Source organism: Cyphomyrmex costatus, unplaced genomic scaffold (genome assembly GCF_001594065.2).
Source record: "Cyphomyrmex costatus isolate MS0001 unplaced genomic scaffold, Ccosl1.0 scaffold413, whole genome shotgun sequence".
NCBI classification, from domain to species: Eukaryota; Metazoa; Arthropoda; class Insecta; order Hymenoptera; family Formicidae; genus Cyphomyrmex; species Cyphomyrmex costatus.
In genome coordinates this window covers 252,391-268,157 of record NW_017278351.1, presented here as the reverse complement: position 1 = coordinate 268,157, position 15,767 = coordinate 252,391, and the positions used below count along the sequence as shown (strand labels likewise).

Genomic DNA, 15,767 nt, shown 5'->3' with positions numbered 1-15,767 from the left:
TTCCTTATGCACATGCTTTATGCGTTATGCAAAAGTCTGTGTTGGGGCTCTTAGCCTGGATCCTCATACGGACAACAGCGCTTTGACACCGGACGCTGATTGGTGAAAAACGGGTTATGGGGGTAAATTTTACCCTCGCCACCGGTTTTTCACCAATCAGCGTTTGGTGTCAAAGCGCTGTTGCCCGTATGAGGATCCGGGCTTACGAACCAATCAGAGGGCCGCTTTATCATCTTAATGCTGGATTCACACTGCATCCGATTTTCGTCGTACGATGACTCTGCAACCAATTAGAAGAATCGTATCATCGATACGAAGCAAAATTTTGTTTCCTGATTGGTTGCAGAGTCGTCATACGACGAAAATTGGATGCAGTGTGAATTCAGCATAAGACATTACTTAAGACAGTCTTCAAATAAGAACTGACTATGAATACCAGCCTAAAGCACTTCATGCGCTTTGACTCGTAATGCAGTATACGCGCTTCATGCGTAACTCGGAACGCACCCACAGTGTCGCCTGTGTCGATAGGTGGAAAGCACCCTATATTTACGACGCCATGTTTTAGCAAACTAGAAAGATTGGCCAGACTCCTTATTATAGGGACTCTAATTCGGACCAACCGAATGAACCGAACAAGTGCAAGAAATATTGCACTGACATTTTTGTCAGTGCAGTTTGGTGTTCGGACAAATAAAACTAGTTAGGCAGCAAAAAATTACAAAATGGATAAAGAAAGAATATTATTTATTATAGATAAATTATTAGAAACAAGTAGTAGTAGTAGTGATGATGAAAATATGTTGTTTAATAAAAGAAGAAAGGCCGAAAATTAATTAAAAATAAGAATATTAAATTATTATTATTATTATTATTTTATTATTAATATTATTATTAATTAAAAATAATTGAACGTAGACAAAGGACAATAAGAGTCATATCGCAAATAAAAACAACATATAGTGTTATAACATAAAAATATACATATAATATGAAATTAAATATGTGTATATAACAAATTAGAATAAAACAAAAGTACTTAGCCGCTTTTAATTATTAATTAGTGTAGTTTTGCACTCGCACCCTATCAGGGCAACATCGTGTCAGGATAGCACCGTGTCAGGGCATCAGAGCAACACCGTATCAGTGCATATGTATCGAATGTGCCATTAGAAGAGGATATCCAATCAGAATATATATCAGACTGCCAACCAGGAACTCGACATCGATGTCGCTTCTTTTTATGTATAGAACTCTAGCCGAATGCAAAAAGAACTCGTATGCAACTGAAGTTATGACTAGTATGACGTCACAAATGAGAATTATCTGAGGATCAGTGTAAATGTGTGGAGAGCAACTACTCTGTTCCAATTGATCGTATACTACAATGTTAACACTTTGTGCATTTCTGTGTATGTTGTGTTAAGATGCGTTAAGCAATTGGAAAGCACCTAACGTTAATATTTTAGAAATGAAAATAGCGAGATAATCTTGCGAAATTTTTTTTGTTTTTATCAAAATGAGAATAAACAACGAAAATGAATAGCTTAGGTTTAAATATAATTTTAAGAATGGGTTGTATATGCACTAAAGAAATTATTACGGTTAACTCGAGGAAATATAAGGTCTGTGAGCACCTTGGAGATGGGCAAGTATATATTAAGCGACTCAGAATGATTTCCGTCTGATAATACAAGTCGATACAAGAGTTGTTTTATCTTTCTTGATATTCAGAGAATGACAAAGATAGAATCACACCTGTGTCGATTTGTGTCATCAGATGGAAAGCACGGATGCTCGTATAATTATGCTTAAAATATATTTATTGATAATCACATAATTTATTATATACATATGTTTCATAACAAAATATGTACATAAGATTATTTCTAAACAATTTATATTTAAATTTATTTAATACAAGAAAAACAAGATTTTCCTTGTGCAAAAACCAATATTTACAGCATCTTTGTTACTTTTATAGAAACATTAATAACTTTAAAAATGCATGATAGCTGATAGAGTATAAATATAAGTTTAGATTATATATTTCTAGTGGATTTAGCACAGTACTTTTAGTTGAGGATACCATCACACACAAAAAGTATGCTATTAAGAAAATTGTTTGTCATGGACCAGAAGATCAACAATTAGCAACAAAAGAAGTTGAATATTACAAATTGATAAATCATCCAAATGTTATAGAATGTATAGATTCGACTTGCAAAGGCACTGCAGATCCAGTCATGAATACAACAAGTGAAATGTTAATTGTTTTACCATATTATTATGTAACTATGATTTTCTTAAAATATTTTTAATGTAATACATTTTTTATATTAAACCAATTTATACTATTTTAATTTTAGAAAGGAACATTAGCAAATGATTTGGAACGACGAGCAAAGAATTGTGATTATATGAAACCTATAGACATCCTCAGCATTTTTTTACAAATATGTGAAGGTGTAAAAGCATTTCATGAGGCTAAACCAGAACCTCTTGCTCACAGAGATTTAAAAACTGCAAATATAGTGCTTAACGATGCTGGAATACCTGTTATAATGGATTTGGGTATATATTAAATTTTATTATTATAGACTTAATTAGGTGGCATGAGTGAAAGCATGTGTGTTTGAAAAGAGATGAAACACTTTGATGTTTTCAGGATAATAAATTAAGTAGATAATTATAAGTAGATCAGATTAGTAGGAGAATAGAGGTAGAGAAAGTAAGAAAAGTACTAAAAAGTAGAAAGATAGAACAGAGGGATATTAAAGAAATATATGGTAGAGATTAAAATTATGAAAGTAGAGAGAAGACATAAATAAGACAAATAAGCTCGTTACGCTCATAAGATTCTTTTCTTCTATCAAATTTAGACTGCGGTCCACTTAGCGCTTCAAACGCTACATTTGACGCACTAACATGACTGGTCCAGTTGACGCTTCGGAATGCTTCCAGCAACATTGGCTGGAGCGTTTATGTAGCGATTGTAGCATTCGGATCAATAATGGACCGATCCAACCGTAGCGTTTAAAACGTAGTGTTCAGAGCATTTGGAAGAAGCAAGTGGACCGTAGCCTTAATATGTTTAGTATATTTAACAAATATGTATATGAAATTTATCATTAAATATAAAATAATTCTTTAGGTTCTGTAGCGATTGCTAGAATTAAAGTATGCAGTACTCAAGCCGCACGAACTTTACAGGACTTAGCAACTGAAAGATGTTCCATGCCATATAGGGCTCCAGAACTATTTAATGTTGAAAGTTATTGTATGGTTGACGAACGAACAGATATCTGGGTAAGGAGTTTTTATGTTTGCCTTAATGTAGACGATATACGCTTTGAATGTAATATATACTTTTTTTTAGTCATTGGGATGTATACTGTACGCATTATGTTATTTTAAATCTCCTTTTGATACTGTTTACGAACGAGGCGACAGTGTAGCTCTTGCTGTGATGAGTGCACATGTAACCTTTCCAGAAGATACCCCATATAATGAGGTTGTAATCTGTTATATATTGTGCTTCTTTTAGGTCTAGCCACTGTTAGTATCTCTTTCATCAGCTTCATAGATTTAAATTTCAAAATTTTGTTTTTTTTTTTTTTCATTTTGAATAGTAACATGAATTGATGTATTAGATAGTGAACTATCTTTTATAAACTTTAAGTTAATTAGTATTTAGATGGAGCCAACGTCGATGACCTTGACATATGTTATCGAGGTCATGACCTGAATAATTTGCAACAGATTTTAGCCGTCGCTTGTTCATTAAAAAATTATTAATAAAAGAAGGTTAAGAAATATTTATTTTTAGTATGCATATATGTTACGGATAATGTAGTTAATACGGGATTTATATATAATGACTGGTTAATATGGGTAAAACAGACATTATGCATATTACCGACCAAAACAGGTGTGCATTATATATATATATATTGACCGGATATTATGCTAATTATGTGTTATGTCCGAATGAATCAAATTTCTCGTAACAGATACACAAAACGCGAGCGTAGCATGGCAGACAGCACTGATCTGTTTTACCAGAGGTTCCGGGTTTGATCTCTGGTAGGAACCAAAATATTTATGCTCGTGTTTCTTCTCGGAAAAGGCTGACAACCCCCCAGAGTATTCTTGTCCCCAAAAACAAGTCTCGAAAAATCCGCTGTTCAGAACCGGCATTAAAAACTGTAGGTCCTATATACTTGTGGCAATTGAATAACCAGCGTGCGCATCATAAGCATATAAGAGAGGTGTAACACAGGCCAGAGGCTTAACGTAAGAAGAAAAAGAAGAAGATACATTATTAAATACTACTTTATATCCTTTAAAAAGCCGCAAGTCATTAGGCTGGGTCCACAACCTCGCTTTAAGAGGCCCTAAGAAGTAAAGCCGTAAGAAATTGACCAATCATAGTTGAATGCGAGAAAAATTAATCGACTTAAAAATAAAATTAATCGTAATTGGTCAATTTCTTACGGCTTTACGGCTTAGGGCCTCTTAAAGCGAAGTTGTGAACCCAGCCTAATGACTTTCCATGTAAAACGAGGTCTACTCCACCTCCCTTTCCTGCCTAGAGGCGCGTAACTTTCCACGAGAAGCGAGTTCTAACCCACCTACTTACGATTTTTTATGCGAATAGATCTTCGCGTGGAAAATCACACACTCCTAAATAGGGAGGAGGGAAAAACTTTACTTTGCGTGGAAAGTTACGCGCTTCTAAGGAGGAAAAGTGGGATGGATCTCGCTTTTCGTGGAAACTCGTGCGTCCCTAGACTTGAGAGATAAAGTGGATTTCGCTTGATGTGGAAAGTCATTACGTAAGTAGGAGAGGGTGTGGGAATAATTTTTAATATTATAGACGGCAAAAATAGGACGTTATTTTTCAAACTTTTTTGTTATTAACTATTTACCGAAAAACAAACGGCAGCTAAATCTATTGGAAGTTACTCACAGTCATGACCTTCACAACACAATATATCGAGCTTAAGGTCATTGCCGCTGGCTCCTTCCATCTGAATATTTACCTATTAAGCTCGAGAATTTTCTTTTTTTTTTTTTAAATTACATTATTAAACGTTTATACATGTTAATAATTAATATATTTATTACATAGTTTCAAAAAATTTTTCATTTGCAATAATGTCTAAAACGAAAGCTACAAATATTTCAATAAAATACAAAAATTTTTTCTCTATTAAGGAATTTATTAGAATTTTTAATTTTTAATTCATATGTATATATATTACATACGCGCACGCTCACACACACAGCTCAAAACAATTAGATGATCATTTTTTCTTAATAAATTTTTATCCATTTTTAAACTATATTATTACTTAGTGAATAATTAACATAAAAAAATAATTGTAAAAGAATTTTACAAGGAAAACTTTTTAATATAAATGAAGCGTCTATATGAGCCAGCATATGGTATATAAGTATGTAATTTTTTATTTTATTTAAAAGAATATATAATACAAATAAATATTTCGATCCATATTTTTGGATCCTTCTCAGTATTAATACTTAATACACTTTAATAATTACAATTATATTGTTTTATATTTACATAAATAGGATGGATATATTCTCTAATAATTTACTTTGCATCAAATTGCTCAATTTGCTGAACAAAAAATGTTACTAAATTAAATGTTACAATTAAAATTTAAATGAACTAACATACTTTTGTCGGGAAACAATAGTTAAATTAAATGTAACTTAAATGTGATAGAACAAACCATAAACATTATTATATTGATCTTTTAAATTTACTGAGAAATATAATCATTAATTATGTATATTTTATGTATTCTTATGTTTTCCTGGTTTAGAAGTACTAATAACTCTTTTTGGCATTATAATGTTACCATATCTCGACGCTACTTTATATTAACAGTTATATTTCTATGAATTGAGAGATGTTAACGCTAATTGTAAGACAAAAATTATCATTTGAGATTGTATGTAGGAGTCATGAGAAAATAAATAAAGCCGTTCTTTGTTTTATAAAAGTTTAAATAATTATAAATATATATAAATACTAAAATAACGCTTGTTATATTTTAAAAACAAAAATGTGATATTGTAATGTCGGTATTATAAACAAGTAAGGAAAATCAAATGAACAATCTTTATCAATAATCTATAAATTAAATTACGAAACGTTTCGACTCATACAGAAGTCCTCTTCAGTCATATAATCAATATAAGAACTAACATTAATAAATAAACTATATGGAAATCCGTCAAATAGTCTTCTTTTTAGTTAAAGTCGTTAATGAAAGAAAATCATCCCATAAAGTGATATCCGCATCATGATTCTGCGATAATATTATAAGCTTTAAATTGATAAAATAGTAAAAAGAGAATAAAAGTAACTCAAATAGTGTATCAAACTTACGGCAGATGCTCTATGTACAATTTTCTTTCTTCCAATAAAATGATAAATTTAAACACAGATGTTCTATATAAAACAGTTGTTACAAGAATAAATGAATCTATGATTTGATTGTCGAAATGTCAAACCTTGTTTGTTGTTAAGATGGTATAATAATCAAAACAAACAATCATATATTTTGTTTAATTTTTCAGTGTCTTTTTGTGCATTAATACCATTCTCCTGTTTTTTAATGGAAAGCATTTCGGAAATTAGTCTTTTATTATAATGAGATCCAACATCCATTATCTGAACATTGAAAATCGTAATTTAATTTATAGATTATTATTAATAAAGATTGTTCATCTGATTTTTCTTGCTTGTTTATAATACCGACATTATAATATCACATTTTAATTATAAATATATTTTTTTACTATAAATAATTTGTTTATTACAAATATATTGTCAGAATAATTCTATGAATATATTTAAGCACTTTGTACATTACAACTTATGTACGATTTTAATTCAGTTTTTATTTTGTTATATGACATGATTATTTTTACAAACAAATAACGTTTTTATAATTCATTCTTTATCTTGATGAAAGAAGCGCGCAATTTAACATGCACACACGACATACATTCAAAATCTTTGTTTTGTTATAAAAACATCACACCTCTTTTCATAAGCACTTCTATCAATACAGTATAAATTTTCTCATAGATAAATTATATATTTCTGTTTTAGGATATGCAAAATTTAATTTTGTCAATGTTAAAAGTCAATCCAATGGAACGTCCGTATATTTATAGTGTAATAGAGAGTGTACACGATACTATCGCCAAATTGAAAGCATAGTCACATGATATATTATGACGTAAGATATTGCAATGACTAGACTACATGTATAAGAAAATATGTAACACTGAATTATATATTTATAAGAAAGCATATGTAAAATGGATGCAATTGTGTATAAAGTTATATACTGTTTATAAATAGTATAAAAGGTACCAATACATTAAAAAACGCAACATAGAAAAAAATATAAAAAAAATATTTCAAATAATTATATCAAAAAACAAGAATGAAAATAGTAATGAGAAGAATGAAGCGTCATTTATAAAATTTTTTAAAACACAAGACTCAAAGATCTTTGTATTCTATGATGAATGATTACAATATAATTATTTAATGTAGAAGTAACATAAGTAAAAAACAATATTTTAATAGTATATGCAGTTTTATATATTCAATCTAATCCAATCCAATGGCGCTATAACTCAAATCGAGTCAAGGCTTCCAGTTCGGTCCTTCAGCCATCGCAGTCCATCGCACAGCGCCTCCATTTTTTCACGTTCAAGTATTTAACAATATCCTCACATCCACAGCTACTCCGTCCTTCTATCTCGTCTTCTAAAACGACGTTGCGAGTGTTAAGTGGAATGCAGCTTTCGTCTGATCATACCTCTGATGATAGGAAAGGAGTGGTTTTTTTTGACATTTTATAGTACCAACATACAGTAGGACCTCTTTATAGTCACACGCTCGGGATCAAATGTAACAATAAAGAAGTTATCTTAACTCCCCCCCAAAGCAGGACCGTAAGTAGCTTTCTTAAACACATATGTAGCACTTACTGAGAGAAATGTTTTGATAATTATTTATTTTGTTGATATGTGACTAACACAAGATTTCTTACTTTAGTAAGAAAGCTTTTGACATACAACTTGACGAGATATCATATTTTCCTGCCACATCTTTAATTTTTGATCCAGAAGCAATCTCCTCAATTATTTATTGCTTGTTTATTGTTATTCTTCCTCTTTTGATTCATGTTTACACTTAAAAATAATTAAGCAACTAACAATTATGCAAAATAATATATAAGAGATGGACTATCCCCAAAGGTTACAATTGAGCGCTAAAAATACGACCCTGAGTGCGTCTAAGTAGACAACTGCGCATTATTTACTGCGCAAGCAGTTATGGAAACGCGTTACGTGGGTTATAAACGTGTGCTTATACGGAGGTCGACTGTGGACTATTGGGAGGTGTGACTATAAAGAGGTGGACTATAAAGAGGTTCTACTGAACTACTATTCTATGTTCTTCAATATTCTTTCATCTGTGCTCTTTTCATATATATCTATTAAAAATATATAAAATATGTAATCGGGAAATATTAAACAAAATCGTAAGCAGTATTAATAAATATATATTTTCTACTTTTTTAAAATCTATATAATTAGATTTGTGCATAGGTTTAGTACATAATCATAACTTATGTAATTAATAATAAGTAATTATGATTAATAATAATAGCAATATTTTACTTTCGATTTAAATATTAGCTAATTAGAATAAATCATAAAATATTTTAATTTCCGTCTTTTAAACGAAAATACATATTAATGGAATGTGTTCGATAGGCATTTAAAAAAATTTATTTGTCTACATTTAATTACGAGACTATAGTTATGTATATATGTAATTTATGGAGGTAGGAATAGAAGAGAGCACAACGTATTATTTGATGATGCGGGGGGAGAATCAAGCGGTATGGCCGCTATAGATTGCCAATTTTAATTAAAGTGGATGTGAATATTTTTGGGATGTAACCATATGGTGAAACAATCAACCGATGAAATAATTAACGGAATGAATCGATTAGTGAATATTAAATAAATTACATTCTGTGAAATTATCTGTTGTGCCATTGGTCAACATCCGTCGCAACAAACATCATTCTCTGTTACAATAAACTTCATTTCCCTCACCATTTAGGCTTTCCCCCTTAGTGTTATGCTTTTTTCCTGGTATTCCTACTTCCATGATATAATTATATATAGTTATACTGGGTGTTTAAAATTAAGTGTTATAAACTTTTGTCTCGAAAACAAAGCATTTTAGAGAAAAACGTTTCATATGAAAGTTTTATGACTTTGAGGGAGGTATGAGATGATTGGTTTGAGTTTGGGTGGCGTTGTCAAGATCGATCACATAGAATTTTTTAAACGAGATTCCCTATTTTTTATTATATATTCTCATAGTTTATCTCGAGAGCTTTTCAGAACATTACAACATAATAAAATATTTGTTGTTAAGTACTTTTTGAGTTTTTAAGCTTGAAAATATTTTAAGGAATTCTTACGTACTTCTTTAGTTTTTGACATGTAGATAATGAAAATTCTTTGTATTTTATTCAGAGTCAAACCGTGTGCGTGAAATCCTGCATAGATTTGAAGCTGTAGAAAAAAAGGATTCAGCGAGTGGGTCAATGTGCCACTATTTTAGACATAAGGCTAATAAAAAAATATTTGTTTAGTTTGTTATATATGTACATTAAAGTCCTTCAAACAGTTTTTGATCATAGTTATTTATTTACTCAAAAAAAATTCCTAAATTTAGGTATTACTTTAGAACCTCAGGAGAGGTCTAACCCCTTAATGAAAAAATATTCTATTATACAATGTTTTGAAAAGCTCTTAAGATAATCTATGAAAATATGCAATAAAAATGGAAACTCTTATTCAAAAAATTCTATGTGATCGTGCTCTAACCTTGACAACGCCACCCAAGTTCAAACCAATAATATCATCTCACGTCCCCTCCAAAATTACTAAACTTTTGCATATTATATATCATATATATATAAAATAATATCGTTCCGTAATGTGCATTCTAAAATTTTTGAACTATAAATGATTAATCAGTGTTACAATAGTTAAAATTTAAAATTAATAAATTTGTGTCTTAAAAAATAAATAAATATTAAAATAATTTAACGGGCAACGAGAGAGAGAGCCGAATAAATATTAAATTATTTTAATATTTATTTATAATTGTCAAGTCTTCTCCTAATGTTATTATTTTTTAAAAAATAAAAATGTAGAATTTAGTATGTATATATATACATACACATATGTATATAATATAATGTAATTCATAGTCCAGTTTCACATATATCAATTTGAATTGATAACATTGTTCAACAAAAAAAAGGCACTATAAATATACCGAATAGAAGAGTCTGTCTCGACGACCTTGACATATGTTGTCGAGATCATGACCCTGAGTGACCTCCAACAGGTTTTTGCCATCGCTTATTATTTGTTAAAAAGTAAAATATTAACACAAAAAGATTTGAAAAATAACCTTCTTATTTCTGCGCTATATATAATATTAAAATCTATCCTATACCATGTCCTGCTCATGTAATTACACTTTTCACATGAAGCAAGATCCATTTACATAAAAAATCGTTGGAAGTTAGCCAAAACTTATATTTCATCGATCTAATAAGATTCAGATCCTTTCGAAAGTTCAGGTAAACACGAATTCTATTAATATTGAGAATTCGGTCAAATATTTGGGATTGACCTTGGATACCGGTCTTCGTTGGGAAAACTACATTCAAAATTTGAAAAGTAGATGTTCTAAAATGATCGACATTTTGAAATGGCTTTGTGGAAGGAACTAGGGCATTGGTACTCAAGAAGGAATAAATTTTGTAAATTCTACCATTAGAACCCAACTAGAATGGGGTTCTTTATGGTATTGGAGTGTGGTGAAACTTCATACCAAAATTATCGAAAGAGTGCTCTCTCTCTCTCTTTCTCCATGTTCCTCTTATAAAATAGCCATTAACCTACCGAGACATGCATCTAACAGAGTTACGTGGATTTATGCAAATCAATGATCATTTGATAGGATAGTAACAGTTAAGTGTGATAAATATAAATTATAAATCAATTCAATTAAAAAACAGCAGAATCATGAATAAAATAAGAAATTTCTATAACCTTTGTAATATTAAAAAGATTGTCCCTATAAAGATTCCTTTTATTCTAAATATAGATAGCAAGTTATTAGAGACTATAGCGATGATATGTATAAGTAGGATATACATCCTTCTTTTTCTCATTCATGTAGATCCTCGAACTCTAGCATAAAAATTTGATTACAAATCTGGCATGATTTCTGACCTTTCTCCTGACCCTGACTTAACCTACATATGAGCTGCCTGTTGGAATCGGGTACATAAGACAATATAATATTTACTGATGGTTCAAGATCTTGCATGAATAATGATTATGCAGTGGGTTGCTCATTTGTGTGATTCTAAAAAGGGAATATTATTACTAAATTTAAATTAATAAATTTAAATTGAATCGTTTTTGAGCTCCTTCTCAGCAGAGAAGACAATTGATAAAGCCATTGAATATGCCCAGAGCAATGATTGGTCTGACACAAAATATGCATAGACTCTCGTAGCCCGTGCAGAAGGGGAGATCCTCCTTAAACAAACTGAACCTTGAAATAAGAAATGTTTTCAGCAGAGTATCTTTTTTCACATCGAGAAATGGAACTATTACATTTTACTGGTGTCCAGCTCACATTGGGATTTCTAGTATTGAGTGGATAGTATATTCGTTCGGTTTTTGAAGGCTAAAATGAAACAAGTTTTTTCCATACAAAGAATGAATTTTAATCAATGATATATTCTCCGTTTATGTTGATAACCTCTTGCCGTCTTTTCAACAATTTCATTATTCCACTCTCATAGAAGGTCTGGGGCTTATAGGCGAAAAACCGGTCGAGGTACGTTTTCACAGCTGTCTGATCACCGAACGATTTCCCGTTGAGGGAGTTTTGCAGGGACCGGAACAAGTGGTAGTCGGATGGCGCAAGGTCTGGTGAATACGGTGGGTGAGGCAAAACATCCCAGCCAAGTTGCACTAATTTTTGCTGAGTGATTATTGCAGTCTGGCGTTGTCATGGTAGAATATGACACCTTTGCGATTGACCAGTTCTGGACGTTTCTGTCGCAATGCTTGATTCAATTTCGTTAGCTGCGTGCAGTAGATCTTCGAATCGATCGTTTTTCCCTGAGGCAGCTCGTAAAACAGCACACACCACGATGATCCCACCATATGAATAGCAAAATCTTCGGATGCAGGCCGGCCTTCGGGGTGGCATTCGGCAGCTCGCCAGCGGTCCCCCACGATCTCTTGCGCACTATGTTGTCGTAGATGATTCACTTTTCGTCGCCAGTCACTATTCGTTTGAGAAACGGGTCGCTTTCGTGCCGCTTCAGAAGTGAATTGCAGATGGATATGCGGTTGGCCAGGTTCTTCTCGATCAGTTTGTGCGGCATCCAAATATCGAGGGGGGACACGTAACCCAGCTGTTGCAAATGCCTTTGAACGGTTCCATAACCTATTTTAAGGCTGCGTTCGGAAACATCACCCGAGTGCCTCCGCAATCTCTTGCACCTTTAGCGTCCGGTCTTGCTCAACCAGTGCTTTGATATCATTCGAATCAACCTCGGTGGGCCAACCGTTGCGGGGTCCATCTTCAAGACTCGTATCTCCGGAACGAAATTTGGCAAACCATTTCTGAGCGGCACGTTCTGTCCCCGTATACGCCGCATATCTTTCGGGCCTCCGCAGTTCGCTTGCCTTTCTTGAAGTAATAAAGCAAAATATGCCGAAAATGCACCTTATTCTCCGACATGTTCACAGGCCTGTAGCACAAATAAAACTAATGCCAATGAAACCAAATTTGACAGATGGAACGAGCGGATTGTCATTTTTCCAAAACATATTTGGATTGCTCGATTAGGCAACCAGAATCGGAAATATTCGGAAAAAATTTGCACTACTAAAACCGAACGAATATATGAATCCACCCAATATGTGTCTCCTCAGGATATTAACTATATATTTTGGGCATGTTCACTTTTGAATGGCAAAAGAATAGAATTTATAAAATTTTTGTATTCAGTTGATTTAAGTGTTCCATTCTCTATTGAATATGTACTAAATATTAGGTATATAACTTGAAATTCGCTCTTTTTTTTGCCAAAATTAAGCCTTTATTTAAAAAATAAGTAAAAAGAATTTATCAATCAAAGTTTTAGCCATTGTTAGATATGACTTTTTTCCATCTTCCTGGTAATTGGTGGATCCTTCGGCGAAAGAACGACTCATCTTTAAAGGCTATCCAGTTAGAGACCCATTTTTCGACGCTTTCATAAGAATTGAAGTGTTTCTCTGCAAGTGCGTGTGCCATTGATCGAAACAAGTGGTAGTCGAAAGGGACACAGTCTGGTGAATAAACTTCCCAGCGAAGTGCTTCTAACGTTTCCTTAACGAGTTTCGTGACGTGAGGTCGAGCGTTGTCGTGAAGCAAGATCACTTTATGCTATCTTGTCTCATATTCTGGTCGTTTTTCGCCCAATGCTCGGCTCAAACGGATTATTTGTTGTTGGTAGAGATCTCCTGTGACTGTTTGACCAGATTTCAACAGCTCATGGTACACTACACCCTTCTGGTCCCACCGGAATACAGAGCATAGCCTTCTTCCCATGAATATTCCGTTTTGGCATCGATGTCGATGGTTGGTCTGGATCGCAAATGGTTTTTCGGCGTTTGAGGTTATCGAAATAGATCCACTTTTCATCGCTAGTCACAATTCGATGCAAAAACCTCTTTCTTTTTTGCCTGGCAAGCAGTATTTCGAAGATGGTTTTTCGCCTTTTGATGTCTCTCTCTTTCAATTCATATAGTACCCATCTTCCTTCCTTGTATACCTTTCCATGGCTTTTAAACGCTTGGAAATAGCTGCTTGAGTAACATTCAACGTTTCTGCAAGTTGATTTTGTGTTTGACATGGATCTTCATTCACCATTGCTTGCAGTTCTGTATCGATGACGTGCTTTATCATTCGTGTCAAAATCACCAAGTTTGAATCGTCGAAACCATTCCTTGCAAGTTGTTTCCGATAGAGTAAATTCCTTATAAGCTTCAACAAGCATTCGATGAGATTCAGCAGCAGTTTTCTTCAAATTAAAACAGAAAAGCAAAGCTTTACGTAAATGATGCTTTTTTGGTTGAAATTCAGACATCTTCTTCGCAGTGAATTTTCAGCAGCAGTTTTCTTCAAATTAAAACAGAAAAGCAAAGCTTTACGTAAATGATGCTTTTTTGGTTGAAATTCAGACATCTTCTTCACAGTGAATAACTATGTTGTTGTCACAAACACAAACTTTTATATACTGAATATTATTGACAAAGGTCCAAACTATAAATGATGCCTTTGTTCAGTCATTACAGTTGACGATTATCAAAGCTACAGCTATTTATCGCTAGAGGGCAGGTTTCAAGTTATATACCTAATAATTTAAATCGCATTATAATTAACAGGATTATTGATTTTGCTATATTTGCCCAAGAAAAAATGGATATCTGGCTATGAATTATATTTGAACTTTGACTACTTAATCCTTTTTTTCCTTTCTATAATTCTGTACTATGAATGCACAAACTAATTTATTGATATATACTGGCCGGTTTGGGCCTTTACCTTCTGGTAAAACTCAATTAAATCATGGTACTGTGACTCTGTCAGGAGTTGGAAATCCAAAGTCTGAGAAAGAAGAAAAATCGTTACGCTTCTAGACGGGAAGGCGAGGAGAAGGAAATCGTTTCACCTGAAAAGTCGTACGCCCTTAAGTAGGAGAGGAAATAAAATGGATTTTGCTTCGCGTAGAAAATTGTAAAATTGCACTTAATATTGTATAGCAGAAATGTGACATAACTTTTCAAATTTGTTAATAACTTTTTAACAAACAACGAGCGACAGCTTAAACCTCTTGATTATCACTCAGAGTCATAACCATGACAGCATATGTCAAGGTCATGGAAGGGGCTTCCCTTCGGTATAAATATCAAAAATACCAAGGTATCGATTCTGTAAATAAAATGTGGTGAAAATACGAAAAGTAAGCAGTCCGCGCGATTCCGTAACTTTCATCATGATGAAAGTGAGCCATCTCATTCGTTCGGTAAAAAATTTCTTGTTGAAAGATGAGATTCGAGAGAGAAAGACTGACAGACAGAGCGGTAGAAGAACCGTAGACATCCGACAGTGTGTTGATACGATTACAATTTTAAGATTAAATCCATTAAATATTGTTGTGCACAAATACCTAAAAGAAAAAAACCTGTAATGTATATGGGCTGTTTTATTTTTTAATAATGAGGAAGATGAAGTTTTTGAACCACACAATGAAATGAGAATTACTCGGAGAATCTCAGAGATGTATCAAATCCTTTTTTGGTTTCTGATAATGAATTTCGTAGATTGTACACATAATTTTTATTAAAGTCTTTAGTAGTAGCAAAAGTCTCTTAGTAGTTCTCAATTTAAGAGAATTTGTTCTTGCTTTTCTGTTACGTTCATTTTCAAATTATTCTGCATAAACTCCCTTTTACACTTTCGGATCGACTCAGAAGAAAATCGCTTAATCATTTTACGTTTTCACATTTCCTCCACATTGGAAAATTTAGTAATT

General features: G+C 32.6%; 2 protein-coding genes across 3 annotated transcripts; one reads left to right on the top strand and one right to left on the bottom strand.

The window, feature by feature from the left end:
• The first annotated feature begins 1,438 nt into the window (after positions 1–1,438).
• On the top strand, positions 1,439–7,434 carry LOC108777176 (serine/threonine-protein kinase 16). 2 transcript variants are annotated; one of them, XM_018543993.1, is made up of 6 exons: positions 1,439–1,648; positions 2,057–2,291; positions 2,370–2,574; positions 3,155–3,309; positions 3,380–3,514; positions 7,154–7,434. In XM_018543993.1, the coding sequence occupies exons 1-6, from the start codon at positions 1,539–1,541 to the stop codon at positions 7,262–7,264; spliced, it is 951 nt and encodes a 316-aa protein (XP_018399495.1). In that variant the 5' UTR covers positions 1,439–1,538; the 3' UTR covers positions 7,265–7,434. The 2 variants fall into 2 exon arrangements, with proteins under 2 accessions (XP_018399495.1, XP_018399496.1); XM_018543994.1 differs by lacking the exon at positions 3,380–3,514.
• A 4,731-nt stretch (positions 7,435–12,165) lies between these two features.
• LOC108777156 (histone-lysine N-methyltransferase SETMAR-like) lies at positions 12,166–14,101 on the bottom strand. The gene is made up of 3 exons (XM_018543968.1): positions 14,004–14,101; positions 12,685–12,874; positions 12,166–12,609 (listed from the first exon to the last, which is right to left on the bottom strand). Exons 1-3 carry the CDS (start codon positions 14,099–14,101, stop codon positions 12,166–12,168), a joined length of 732 nt encoding a protein of 243 aa, XP_018399470.1.
• Positions 14,102–15,767: the final 1,666 nt, after the last annotated feature.

Excerpts from the sequence above, each read along its gene's own strand:
- LOC108777176 (XM_018543993.1), top strand. The coding sequence starts at position 1,539 with ATGAATAGCTTAGGTTTAAATATAATTTTAAGAATGGGTTGTATATGC. Across the intron at positions 3,310-3,379 it reads ACGAACGAACAGATATCTGG|TCATTGGGATGTATACTGTA; the intron begins GTAAGGAGTTTT and ends ACTTTTTTTTAG. Across the intron at positions 3,515-7,153 it reads AAGATACCCCATATAATGAG|GATATGCAAAATTTAATTTT; the intron begins GTTGTAATCTGT and ends TTTCTGTTTTAG.
- LOC108777156 (XM_018543968.1), bottom strand. The coding sequence starts at position 14,101 with ATGGTGAATGAAGATCCATGTCAAACACAAAATCAACTTGCAGAAACG. Across the intron at positions 12,875-14,003 it reads CGTTTAAAAGCCATGGAAAG|AAAGGCAAGCGAACTGCGGA; the intron begins GTATACAAGGAA and ends TATTACTTCAAG. Across the intron at positions 12,610-12,684 it reads AGCAAGACCGGACGCTAAAG|GCATTTGCAACAGCTGGGTT; the intron begins GTGCAAGAGATT and ends AACCGTTCAAAG.